The 11,662-nt window shown below is 50.8% G+C and overlaps 3 protein-coding genes across 3 annotated transcripts; all 3 read left to right on the top strand.

The window, feature by feature from the left end:
• Positions 1-1,042: 1,042 nt before the first annotated feature.
• CONPUDRAFT_167044 (transcription initiation factor IID TAF10 subunit) lies at positions 1,043-1,859 on the top strand. The gene is made up of 4 exons (XM_007772748.1): positions 1,043-1,325; positions 1,371-1,435; positions 1,496-1,631; positions 1,690-1,859. Exons 1-4 carry the CDS (start codon positions 1,080-1,082, stop codon positions 1,780-1,782), a joined length of 540 nt encoding a protein of 179 aa, XP_007770938.1. The 5' UTR covers positions 1,043-1,079; the 3' UTR covers positions 1,783-1,859.
• A 523-nt stretch (positions 1,860-2,382) lies between these two features.
• On the top strand, positions 2,383-5,429 carry CONPUDRAFT_83531 (DUF914-domain-containing protein). The gene is made up of 16 exons (XM_007772747.1): positions 2,383-2,791; positions 2,845-2,891; positions 2,940-2,987; positions 3,043-3,092; positions 3,139-3,182; positions 3,238-3,310; positions 3,360-3,492; positions 3,541-3,587; positions 3,638-3,740; positions 3,800-3,826; positions 3,877-3,981; positions 4,045-4,058; positions 4,110-4,191; positions 4,249-4,752; positions 4,810-4,872; positions 4,926-5,429. Exons 1-14 carry the CDS (start codon positions 2,484-2,486, stop codon positions 4,332-4,334), a joined length of 1,167 nt encoding a protein of 388 aa, XP_007770937.1. The 5' UTR covers positions 2,383-2,483; the 3' UTR covers positions 4,335-4,752; positions 4,810-4,872; positions 4,926-5,429.
• Positions 5,430-6,472: 1,043 nt separating this feature from the next.
• On the top strand, positions 6,473-11,397 carry CONPUDRAFT_127225 (RhoGAP-domain-containing protein). Its single transcript, XM_007772746.1, has 11 exons — positions 6,473-7,134; positions 7,217-7,304; positions 7,355-7,508; positions 7,566-7,795; positions 7,846-8,003; positions 8,057-8,235; positions 8,287-9,174; positions 9,230-10,000; positions 10,049-10,177; positions 10,230-10,445; positions 10,495-11,397. Exons 1-11 carry the CDS (start codon positions 6,641-6,643, stop codon positions 11,313-11,315), a joined length of 4,128 nt encoding a protein of 1,375 aa, XP_007770936.1. The 5' UTR covers positions 6,473-6,640; the 3' UTR covers positions 11,316-11,397.
• Positions 11,398-11,662: the final 265 nt, after the last annotated feature.

Below are 11,662 nucleotides of genomic sequence, written 5' to 3'. Positions count from 1 at the left end.
AGTTGATTACAGACAATGACGGGTTATGTTGTCAGCGCTCGTTTAAACTTTCCCTAAAAGTAATCGGATTGAGCGAGCAGCCAATAATGATTTTTCTCGCGAGCAGCGCCGTACGGTTGGTTGCACCTTCCCTCAAAAGTTCGTTCCGATGAGAGTACAGAGGAGACCCCTTCAGCGCCTCACAATATGTAACGGCAGGTGCTGCTAGCTCCTGGACCCGGACCCAACGTCGCACACCCAGCATCGCGCATCTGCATCACGCCTCAGGCATGTGCATGACCAGCCCATTGAGCACCCCTTACAGTGCAATACTCTCACACACTCTGTTGTTACATTATTTTAACTCCTATTCAAACTAAGTTTGAATGTTTACGTTTATCGATTTTTTTCCTAATTCGTATAGCTCAGGTGAATGTTGTACAGTAGCTCTTAGATTTGCAAATGTGCCTCCATATTCGCTAGTCAACGAGGATGAATTTGCTGAACCGATTAGTTCCGACTTATACTAGTACTGAGCGCTGAGCGATGAGCTTGCGCAGATCTTACGGGCAGCACCAGCAGACTTAGATGCAGTAGAGGGAAAAGATAAACGCGCTTGTATTTTGCAAACCGGGCCCGGGCTCGTCTAGCCAACTAAAGCTCATACGTCCTAGTGCCTGAATAGCTTGTTCAGCGCAGGCACAATATGCTGAGTTCAAGTCTATAATTTTGGGATGTGTTAGTAACTGTCAAGAAAAGCGGTGACAGGATTGGAAGAGGAAAGAGTGTCAGAAAAAGCGGGATTGAATCCCGAAGGTAGCTGAGTTGGTTTTCTGCAGTGCAGGGTGCGCTCCTGCGTAAAGCCAAATGCCTCAAACATCATGTAAGGAAAGGAAAGAATGTTGAAACTGAAAGGGATCAAAGTATTTCGTGAAAGACTTACCAGAGATGTGCTCTTGCGAGTGAGCCGCAGGTCAGACAAAGAGGACAAGGCATATCAAAGTTTTCAGCTTCAGAGCGGAGATATATATATGAGCACGGCAATTGCCGCCCAGCGGAGTCTGTTGAACCATTCCACCCACAATCACCTCAACTACAACATGGCAACTCCAGGGTACACTGAATCACATAACTCTCCCGCTCAATCATATGGCTACTATCCGCCCCAGGCATATACAGAGTCGTCCCAGTCCCAGACATCTACTACGGTAGCTCCCACGAGCACTGCTGCGAGCTCAAGTACGACCACCGCGGCACAGTCACAAACTCGCCAGGCAGCGGAGGATGCACGCAAGGACAGAACATTGGCTGAGTTCCTCGTCATGCTGGACGATTACGAGCCTCTTGTATGTATAAGGTGTCATTGCCAGACATTTGCTCATTGTTATCAGATACCCAATGAGGTGACGGACTATTACCTCCAAAGAGTGGGGTTTGAATGCGAGGATGTTCGACTGTATGTGCACCTTGGATGTGTCAGATGTGTCACCCTCACATTGATTCCTCAATTTACTAGCAAGCGTCTGGTTTCTCTAGCTGCGCAGAAGTTTGTGTCAGACATTGCAGCGGACGCCTATCAGCACGCACGTATACGTACCAACGCGGCTGGGGGTCGCACACGTGGACCCCTGACTGGTCCAAGTTCTGTTAAGGTCGAGCTTCATTCATGTCTTTGTAAGACTTTCAATTCTCACAATTCTAACATTACAGGATAAGACTCGGACCACTCTCACAATGGAGGATCTTAGTGCTGCGCTGGGAGAGTATGGCATCAACTCTAGAAAGCCAGAGTTTTACCTCTGAAGACACCCTTTTTTCACGCCCTGTATATTTTAGTATTGTATATCTCCTTTCGCATATAACAGACGCTCTACACACGCAACCTACAAGAGCTTAGGCATGCCGTCAAACGGATATGTAAACGGCTTGCGCGCGGGCTTAAGCATGTGTGTACCCTTGCTCGCACAGCAACTCTCGTTGAGCGGGGCTAGACTTCATCCCGAAGGCACCAAAGGCACTCACTGTGTGGACACCAAAGAAGTAAAGTCCAATTAATCAAGGTTTGGTTCCGTCCAAGCGCTCAGGCACTCCCAAAGTGCGAGTTTATTCCACATGCGAGACCGACAACATCAGCGCTTGATCAAGTCAAACGCTGTTTTTTTTTGCGTATACTTCATCAGCGTTAGGATTGCTCTCGGGAGAAGGCATCGGTGTTTGTGTCAGTGTGAAGATGTGAAGCGGTCGGCGACATCTCTAAAGTCTGGCCAGGCACAACCATGTGCATGAGGGAGCAATATTGATCGGAACAATTTGCCCATCTTATAAGCGTCTTATCGAACCTTTCAAACTTTACCTACCTATAGCTATCTGGTCGACTTCAGCCTCCGAGTCTGTGGGCCTCCGAGCTTCAAGTACTGAGTCCAAGTGAACCTGTTGCTTCCTGCCCTTGCCCCTGGACTTTTGTCACACATAATTTACTCTCAGCAATTTGATCACCCGGCAACATGTCCCTCGATACACGCTCGGTCACCTCAAGGACTTCCAAGCAGGATCTTGCGGGTGGTATCTCAGTCCACTCTCAGGAAGCCAGAGACACCGACAACTGGGATATCCGCCCTCCCATTGACTGGTCGTCGTTCGATGCCTTCACTCGTACGATTTGGGACCGCTGGGAGAGTATCTGGACGAAACGGTTCATCCTGTCCTTGTTAGCCGGCCAGCTCGTTTCATTCTGCATCACAGTCACGAATATCACCACCACCGAGCTTGTCAATCGCAATTGGACTTTATCGACGACTCAGACCTGGTTCTTGTATGTTGACCCCTCATTCATGTTCAGTGAGAGGTCATGCTGACGGTTCGCAGGTACTTCTCCATCTTCTCCGTCTACACGCCATATACAATCTATCAGTGTACGTCACGTCCAAAGCCTGAGAAAGGTCAGGTTCTAATTCCAGTAGATGGGCTCAAGGGCTGGGGCCGTATGATTGCGAAGGATGGGTGGAAATGTGCGCTATATTGGCACCCGACTGCTTCGGAGACTAACGAGAAGTTAAACCGCAGACTTCATTTTGGCAGCCTGTGATGTGGAAGGCAACTTCCTTGTGGTCAAGGTGAGGCATTGACATGCGTGCGATTCATCGCTCACACCCAAAACAGGCGTATAACTACACAGATCTGTTATCGTGCATGCTCTTGGACGCGTGAGTGACCCCATAACGCTGGCCCTTGTTGCTAATCTAATCCACTTGTCAATAGTTGGGCCATACCAGTTTGTCTTTTCTTCTGCTGGATATATATGCGAACCAAGTACCACTGGACTCAGCTGCTCGTAAGCTTGCAATCATTCTCGGCTATCCTTTCATCTGAATGACCTTCAGGGTGTCCTTGTGTGCATAGGAGGACTCGGAATGCTTGTTGCATCTGACATGCTTACAGACAAAAACTATCCTGCTCTCAGTCGTGGCAAGGGTGACGCCTTCATGATCGTTGGTGCTACCCTATACGGATTCAGTTTGTGTTCATCGACCCTCAAAGATTCTGATGCTAACGGGTTGCTAGCTAATGCAACAGAGGAGTTTTTCGTGAGGAGACGCCCTTTGTACGAGGTGAGCATCCGTCACCGGTGTTTGTGGGTAAAGATTCCAAACGCGAATAGGTGGTCGGACAACTTGGAATGTGGGGCACGCTCATCAACGGCATTCAGGCTGCCGGTCTCGAGCATGCCGCAATGAAGACCGCCACTTGGAACGGCGCCACTAGTGCGTAAAATTGGATGGTTGGACCCATTCATGAATATCAATTCTATTATTCTTCATAGTCGGATTCCTCGTCGCGTACACTGCAGGTAATTGCGTACATCACACAAAGGTCTGAGATAAGCTGACGCCACAACAGCAATGTTCATACTTTACACTACTGCCCCACTGCTGTATCGCATGGCGTCATCTTCGTTCTACAATATCAGCTTGCTGACCAGTGACTTCTATGGGCTGATCTTCGGTAACACTCTTTTTCTTCAGTTTAGTTTCAGGCTTGCTCACCTTGATATGCTCATGTGTTCAGGTCTCATCCTCTTCGTAAGTATGCTCACTCTAGCTATGATACGATAAAACTAATATTACTCTCAGCACTACCATCCTTTCTGGCTGTACTTCCCTGCTTTTGTGGTTGTTCTTTTTGGCCTTGTCATCTACTTCTGGCATGCTACGCGTACGTTGATACGTCATAGATGTCCTGATTCACCACGTGAACTGATGGTATTCGCAGCGGAAGAGCAAGGGAAGCTTAACCCCCAACGTCCCGCATATGTCAATCGGCTGCAGGTGGACTCTGAATCAGCAGGACATGTTTAAGGGAGGGACTATATATCCACAGAATGTAGATAGATCTAAAAGCACATATCATGGTGTCTGTATATCTTCCGCGTTTCAGTGGGTAGGGACTATCGAGGCTCCTAATGCTATCTGAAGTACAACGTACAATGGTGAAAGCGAAACTCATAACAGCGAGAACAATGAACGGCAGCGCCACCGATGGCACAACGACATGTCATGTAAAGAGATGATAGTAAACAATGCGTGTAATACGGATTCTTCACGAGTCAATTCAAGATCCAGTAAAGCAATGGCTGTGGACGGTCGACGACCTTGCAGAATGCAGGTTCCGAAAGGTAATTTAGACATATCGGCGGGGCTCTTTCTTGGCACGCTCGAGCTCGTCCTCGTATTGCTTCTGCTGCTGTTCTCTCAGAGCACGATGTTCGGCGAGTTTCTGGAGAGGGAGTGAGCCATGAAAACAGGACAGCCAGTCTTGGAAATGAGTACCTACCCCCTTCATTGATTCGACGGTGGACAAAATGGAGTCGAGCGTCGATTCTGACATCTCGACCATCTACGTAAGCTGAAGTCAGTAAGGATCGAACAAAGGAAATATGAGCGACTTACAGTGTCTTGGGCGCGGCGCTGTAGCTCACGCAGGCGCTCCTTATCCTCCTCCCATTCCTTTTGGTTCCAGCCGAACGTACCATCTGAGCTCTGGCCGGTGTTTGCCCATGCCCAGCGTGGTGGCTGAGGGGGGGTTGGCTGCATACCGTTACCAAATTGCGAAGGGAAGGCAGCAGAGGTTGAAAGAGAAGGTGCGGGTGCGTTGCCCGAGGGCACAGACGCATCAGATTGGATGGTGGCAGCAGCCTGTTGCTGTGCTTGCACGTCTTCGATGCGACGGCGGTTGGCGTGCGAGACACAATGCCAGTAGTGACCATGAGCGTGCATCTCGTGCGAGCGATGCCAATATGTGGCAGCGCCAGCACCGATAATGAACCAAAGCAAGCGAGACGGCCCACCCCGGCGGAAGTGATGATGGTGGAAGAATCCGTGGTGGAAGGGATGCATTGTGGTTGTTGGCTAGATCAAGTTGAGTAGGAGGCTTAAGTCGGGGAAACTAAGCGGTTGGCTGGTGAGTTTGGATGGGGAACCATGGTGGGCGGTAAGACCGGTATAAATAAGAAGCTAATCAGAGGCTAACGAATACATTCGGCGAGGATACAGACGAGAATTAGCCCGAGACGAGCGAAGCCGAGAGGCTTACTGGATATCTTCCGAGTGGCTGTGTACACGCAACAATAAGCAGGGATGACGCGGACGTGAAGGGACGCGCCTTACACTCGGCATGGTTCCGATCCTTATAGCAGCCTCTAATTAGCCATGGAGGCCGATCCACCCTGACCCACCTAAGACCTCTAAGACACCGGAAAACGTCAGCTAAATTGCACGTCATGATTGGTCCAAAAGGGGCACGAGGGCTTAGGCACTGTCTGTGTCGTATCATGTCAACAAGGTGGATGCGGGCCAGATCTAGCTTCAACCGGTCGTGCGAGCACAAACATTATGGATATATATGTAATCCACGGCGGTCTGGAGCGTAAATCTTTTTTGTCCTGAGATCTTATACTGTAGTGCTTAACGAGGTCCAATTGGCGCTAGATATGCAATCTTTGTCGAGGCGAATTGACATGGAGCTGGAACGAGATTATGAACGGGTCAATATTGCTGAAGGTGACATGTCGCGGCAAGTGTTGTGACTTGTAAATCAGATAGAGCGAGAAGGAACAGTTGGGGGCGTTGTCGATTTTGTCGGATCGGTGTCGCTAAGGGGTCCGATGATATCATCACCAGTGACTTCTCAGTAAATCTCGTGTGGCTTGTGAATGTCCGAGGATAGGGCACGGAAAGAGTAGACGATAAGCCATGGCCCTACGTTGGCCCTACGAAAACGAAACCCTCGCCGGCGATTACATGCGTAGAAAATTCGCAAGGACAAGCAGATGACCGTTTGTAAATGCAAGGCAGAGGAGCAACGTTAACCGGGCTCAGATCAACAGGCGTTCAGGGGAGATGGTTACGGTTACAGTCACGTGTGACTCCGTGACGGGCGTGACGGGTGCCAGAGGCATTGAGCGGTGCGAGTCGTTGGCTGAGCGTCCTCACCTCGTCTGGTGACAAGCCTTCTTCCTCATCCTAGACGATTATCCTCTGCTCGCTCTGTTGCGGAAAGGTTAACCCTGTGTCTGCGAATGCCACATATTTGAACGGGGACAGTAGGGATCTCTACCTGGCTTCAATCAACCATCTCCGGCTCTACGATCTCTGGGGTTAATACCATGGCTTTCGAGTTGGAAACAGCTCATTCTCGTAAAGATCAGCTCGAAATCGACGCCAGCCCCCTGCAAGGACCTACATCCGCCCCAGCCGTCCCCTCTCCTCGCGTTCTTGAGCGCTCCAACTACCCAACGAGAGCGTCGACGGTCAGCTCCACACACGATCTCAACCGTAATCATGCTTCCTCAAAACATGATCTCGCCGCCCATGCTCACAGCGAGGACTTGAACCATACCATGGTCAAGTACGACCCCGCAACTATGGCGGGCTCTCTTCCAATGCCTTCTCCCGCGTTCAGGTCCGGCAGTCGGCCTACTACCCCTGGAGGTTCGAGCCCGCAGGCCTCCATCGCAGGAGCCGTGTTCGAGCCGCGCGGCCGTCGCACTAGCACAACCTCACAATCCTCATCGATTTCTAACACATCCAACTCGAGTTCTCCCACCAAGGCAGGCGCGACCTCCGTTTCATCCTCCACCTCAGCCAACATGGCTTCTTCGTGAGTATCTTACGTTTTTCATTCTTATCACCTCGCGCTTGGGATCTTGCTTTACGACCGCTCTAAATTATGATTTACACAGAACGTGTGCGGCATGTGGTGGCTCTATGACCGGTGCCTTTGTTCGTGCACTAGGAACCATGTTTCACCTTCAGTGCTTCAAATGCATGGTGCGCTATCCCTGTCAGCGCTATGAAATTCTGACTAAAGACTATTCAAGGATTGTGGAGAAGTCGTCGCATCCAAGTTCTTTCCCATTGATGGCCCCGATGGCAAACAGCAACCTCTCTGCGAGAGAGACTACTTCCGCCGCTTGAACCTTATATGTGCTAAATGTGGGCAAGCACTGCGTGGAAGCTACATTACGGCGTGCAGTGAGTGTCCTATGAGCTGTGGTGTTGTTTGGTTCATCCCCTTATGACTGTTATCAGACAAGAAGTATCATGTCGAGCACTTCACTTGCTCTCTATGTTCGACACTCTTCGGCCCCCAGGATTCCTATTATGAACACGACGGAGATGTCTATTGCCACTTTCACTACTCGACTCGCTTCGCAACGAAATGCGCAGGTTGTAGTAGTGCAATCCTCAAACAATTTGTTGAGATCAACCGCAACAATAGGGACGAATGCTGGCATCCGGAGTGTTATATGATCAACAAGGTTTGTGAATCCATCCTACGTCCGTTTCTGTAAGTATTGACCTTACCTAGTTCTGGAACGTCAAAGTTGTCTCGCGCCGGCAGAGTACCGTCTTGCCCGACGGAGCGGAGGTGGAACCACCCTACGTGGAGGATGAAAAACGCGAGACAGCAGTTACTTTGAAAGATAAGCAAGTGAGGATGGAGCAATTGGTATACCGCATCTGGACGTGAGTGATTTCCCCCACGATTGCCATGTGCACGCCTGACCTGTAGTCGATAGTGTATTGTCGGCATATGAGGAATCCAGTGCTGCATGCATCTCTGATATGTTGCGGCAGGTCAGCAATGGCCAGTATCTGGATGCCATTCGCATGGCCGAGAAGTTTATCCTTCACGTTGAAGTCCTCTTTGGCACCATCGACGATCTCGAGTATCATTCGGCCCGTCTTAATTTGAAAGGTGAAGCGGTTTTGTTTTCGTTCGGTACAACACTTCTCATTTCAAACGAAGGCATGTCGCATGTCCGAGAGGCCAGAATGCTGTGTCGTAAGACTGTCGACCTCTTCACGCTGTTATCACGCACGCAGGAGACGGGTTCACGAAGGATGGGGATGACACAGGAACTACTCGCGCTCGTGACAGGCATTGCCCACTACCTGAAGATTCTCATTCGTATCGCGCTCACTGGTGCGCTTAAGCTCGAGCGTGAGCAAAGCGTCCGTGATGCGATGCCGTCATTCCTCGATAAGTTGCATCTTTTGGCCGTTCAAGGTGGTGACCCGGCCGCCCGGCGTATCATCAGAAGCGGGCACGGAGAGGTGGTTGGTGTGGGCAGAACTTCAAACTCAGGCACACAGGGTGTTACATATGGCTATAAGAGCCTTGCGCCAGAACTCGCTGGCGAGAGCCCTTTCTCTTCAGCATCACCTCCTCGTCTTTCTGTCAACAACCCACCTTCGGATCGGTGCATTAAGTGCACGCAAGCTGTAGAAGAGGACTGCGCGCGTCTTGGTACATACCAGCGGTGGCACTCACACTGTCTCCAGTGCAGCGCGTGTGGCAAGCCTGCCGCGGTCAAGGAGCCGCCTCCCCCAAAGCTGACGCCGGAAGAGAAGGAAAAAATGAAGGAGCAGGGAGAGTCTGTGCCAAAGCCTTCTTCTAGCCGGAAGCAACCCCCAATTGTCGATGACTATCTGTATGATGTGGACAAGATGACAGACTCAGCCTCATTCGGCAAGATTCCTACGCTCATTCTCTGCACTGAACACGCTCATCAAGGCTGCCGAAGCGGATTTCAAGCGGTGTCGCGGTTGGAGCAATATGCGTTTTTGCTGAATATTGCGCTCCGGCGATTGTATCTTGTCCTAAAACAACAGGGCGTAGTGCCGCTATCTCCCGGTGAGTGAAGCTACCTATTGCACACTTTGTGTCTGTGTTCTAACCACTGTGCCAGTCGCGTCTACGGCGACTAACACGAGCCAAAGGGCAGACGAAGATCCTTACCGCAACTCTGGCGATATAATGCGTATGAAATCAGTACACCTTGATCGCAAGTTGTCCGCCACAGCGCGTTTGCCAAAGCGTTCAATGGTCATTGAGAGCCCAGCAGGCCGAACTGTCCATCCCACAGACGCTGCAGTCCAGCGTTCCGCTCCCGCTCCTCAAGAAGTTCGGGCACCACAACCCCAGCGGGCCGCCGTTCCAGGTCAACTTGTTCCTGGCCGTCATGCACAGCAGATGGCCGTTGGACCCGCACCTACTTCATCGCAGCCGCCCTCGCGGGCACAAATTCGCTCTCCAGGAATGCTTGACACAACATCAGTGGGTCAAGTGCTTCGACCATCATTTGCTCGGAGTAACACAGAGGTTAAGATTGTGGAAGAGTCGGCGCCAAATTCGCCAGCTGGCCAGTACGAGGAAGGCCCGCCATTACGGGCTGCTGACGATGGTATTACGCTCGCGGATATTCCACAGCTAATGGAAGCAGCGCAGGCGCGTGAGCAGCAGCGGTCACTGCCAAGGCAGTCGACAATCCCGCACATCGCCGAGCTGAGTGCGCTGGAACTCGCGATCGTCAAATATTCTGCGGTACTTGCGTTGCAAAGGTCTCCCTTGAAGGATCTGTTCGACCTTGACGAAATCTTGGATTTAATCGAGACGAAACGGCCTGGATTTTGGAAGCAGTTGTTTAAGTCTGGTGACAAGAAGAACGTCAAGAAGAAGGGTGAGTTATTTGGATCCACTATGATGGTGGGTCTGACATAAGATCTAGGTACCTTCAACATGCCGTTAGAACTTCTCGTGGAGAGGGAGGGAGCTGATTCATTGCTGGGAGCTACTCGTGCCACGCTGCGGGTTCCGAGTTTTGTTGATGATGTTGTTTCAGCTATGCGACAGATGGGTAAGCGAATTGTTGGGATAAACCCACTTCCCGATGCTGAGCTTTGTTGTAGATATGTCAGTCGAAGGTATCTTCCGGAGAAACGGCAACATTCGGAGGCTCAAAGATCTCGCTGATGCCATTGACCACGATCCATCATCGGTGGATCTATCCCAAGACAACCCTGTGCAGCTCGCAGCTTTGCTGAAGAAGTTTTTGCGAGAGATGCCCGAGCCGCTTCTGACATTTAAACTTCACCGGCTATTGATTGCTTCTCAGTCCTCTCAAAGTGAGCAGAGTACATCTACAATCGCGATAATGCTTACATGGTTATTCAGTTGTTCTGCAGGAAGAAGAACGCCTACGTCTCCTTCACCTCGTCTCCATTCTATTACCCAAGGCCCACCGGGACACAATGGAGGTAATCTTCGTTTTCTTGAAATGGGTTGCCTCGTTCTCGCATCTGGATGAGTCGACTGGCAGTAAGATGGACCTCCCGAACTTGGCGACTGTCATCTGTCCAAGTATCTTGTACGCAAGGGGCAGAGATGCAGTTCGTGATGAAAGTTTTGGTGCTATCCGGGTGGTCACGTCACTTCTTGAAAACCAAGACGAGTTTTACACTGTCCCAGAAGAGTTCTTGCCCATCTTAAACGACCAGGACTACTTCGCTAGTAGCATGGACATGCCAAGCAAGGATTTCCTCAAGAAGTGCGACACGTACATGCGGCTGAAGGCAAGTGGGCGAACACCGACGGCAGGTTTTGCGAACCCTCCCGGCGCAACGTCACCTAAATTACCACCTCAACCCGATAGGCCGATTCTGGTTACAGCCCCCAGTGAACCTCAGATACGGAACGGTCGGCAACAATCGCCTCACCCTCACCCTGGGGCCGTACATGCCCCGATGTCCTATCCGTCGCCAAACAACTCCGCCTCCTTCTCGCAGAACGCTGCGTTCATCCATGGTCAGCAGCAACAGCAGCAACAGCTCCGGAGCCCACACCCTATTGAAGGTGACTGGACGACCGTGCAGCCGCCGTGGCCTGATACGAATAGCTCGAATTCGTCTCCACGGCCGGCCTCTTACGTACCTGCGCGGTTGAGTGGTGAGCACTCGGCGCCGCCATCAGTCAATGGGCACCAGCCTCGGCCATGATCTGTAGAGCTGTAGTATGCCCTTCCGCGATACCACCAATCGCCCTCCCTGTTCTTTTTTCTGACCCCCGCCTATACCTCCGTCTAATCCTGGTCCTTCCTTTCGTTGCATCTTCTGATTTTTCGCGCTATCTGTAGTTTACCGTACGCTTCCACATTATGACATGGACAAATTAACTTCGCAGTATACTCATGATACCCCGTGCATTTACTCAAATGCGCTTTCTGAATGGCCCTGTGACGGCTGAGAACGAAACGCCGACGAGTTCATCAGTCGTGCTACGTTGAAAACATCAGGAGAAAGATGGCAAAGAAAAATGGTCACGAATAGAAAACATAAATAATCCA

The sequence above is a fragment of the Coniophora puteana genome (genome assembly GCF_000271625.1).
Source record: "Coniophora puteana RWD-64-598 SS2 unplaced genomic scaffold CONPUscaffold_9, whole genome shotgun sequence".
NCBI classification, from domain to species: Eukaryota; Fungi; Basidiomycota; class Agaricomycetes; order Boletales; family Coniophoraceae; genus Coniophora; species Coniophora puteana.
This window is presented reverse-complemented; position numbering and strand designations above follow the sequence as displayed.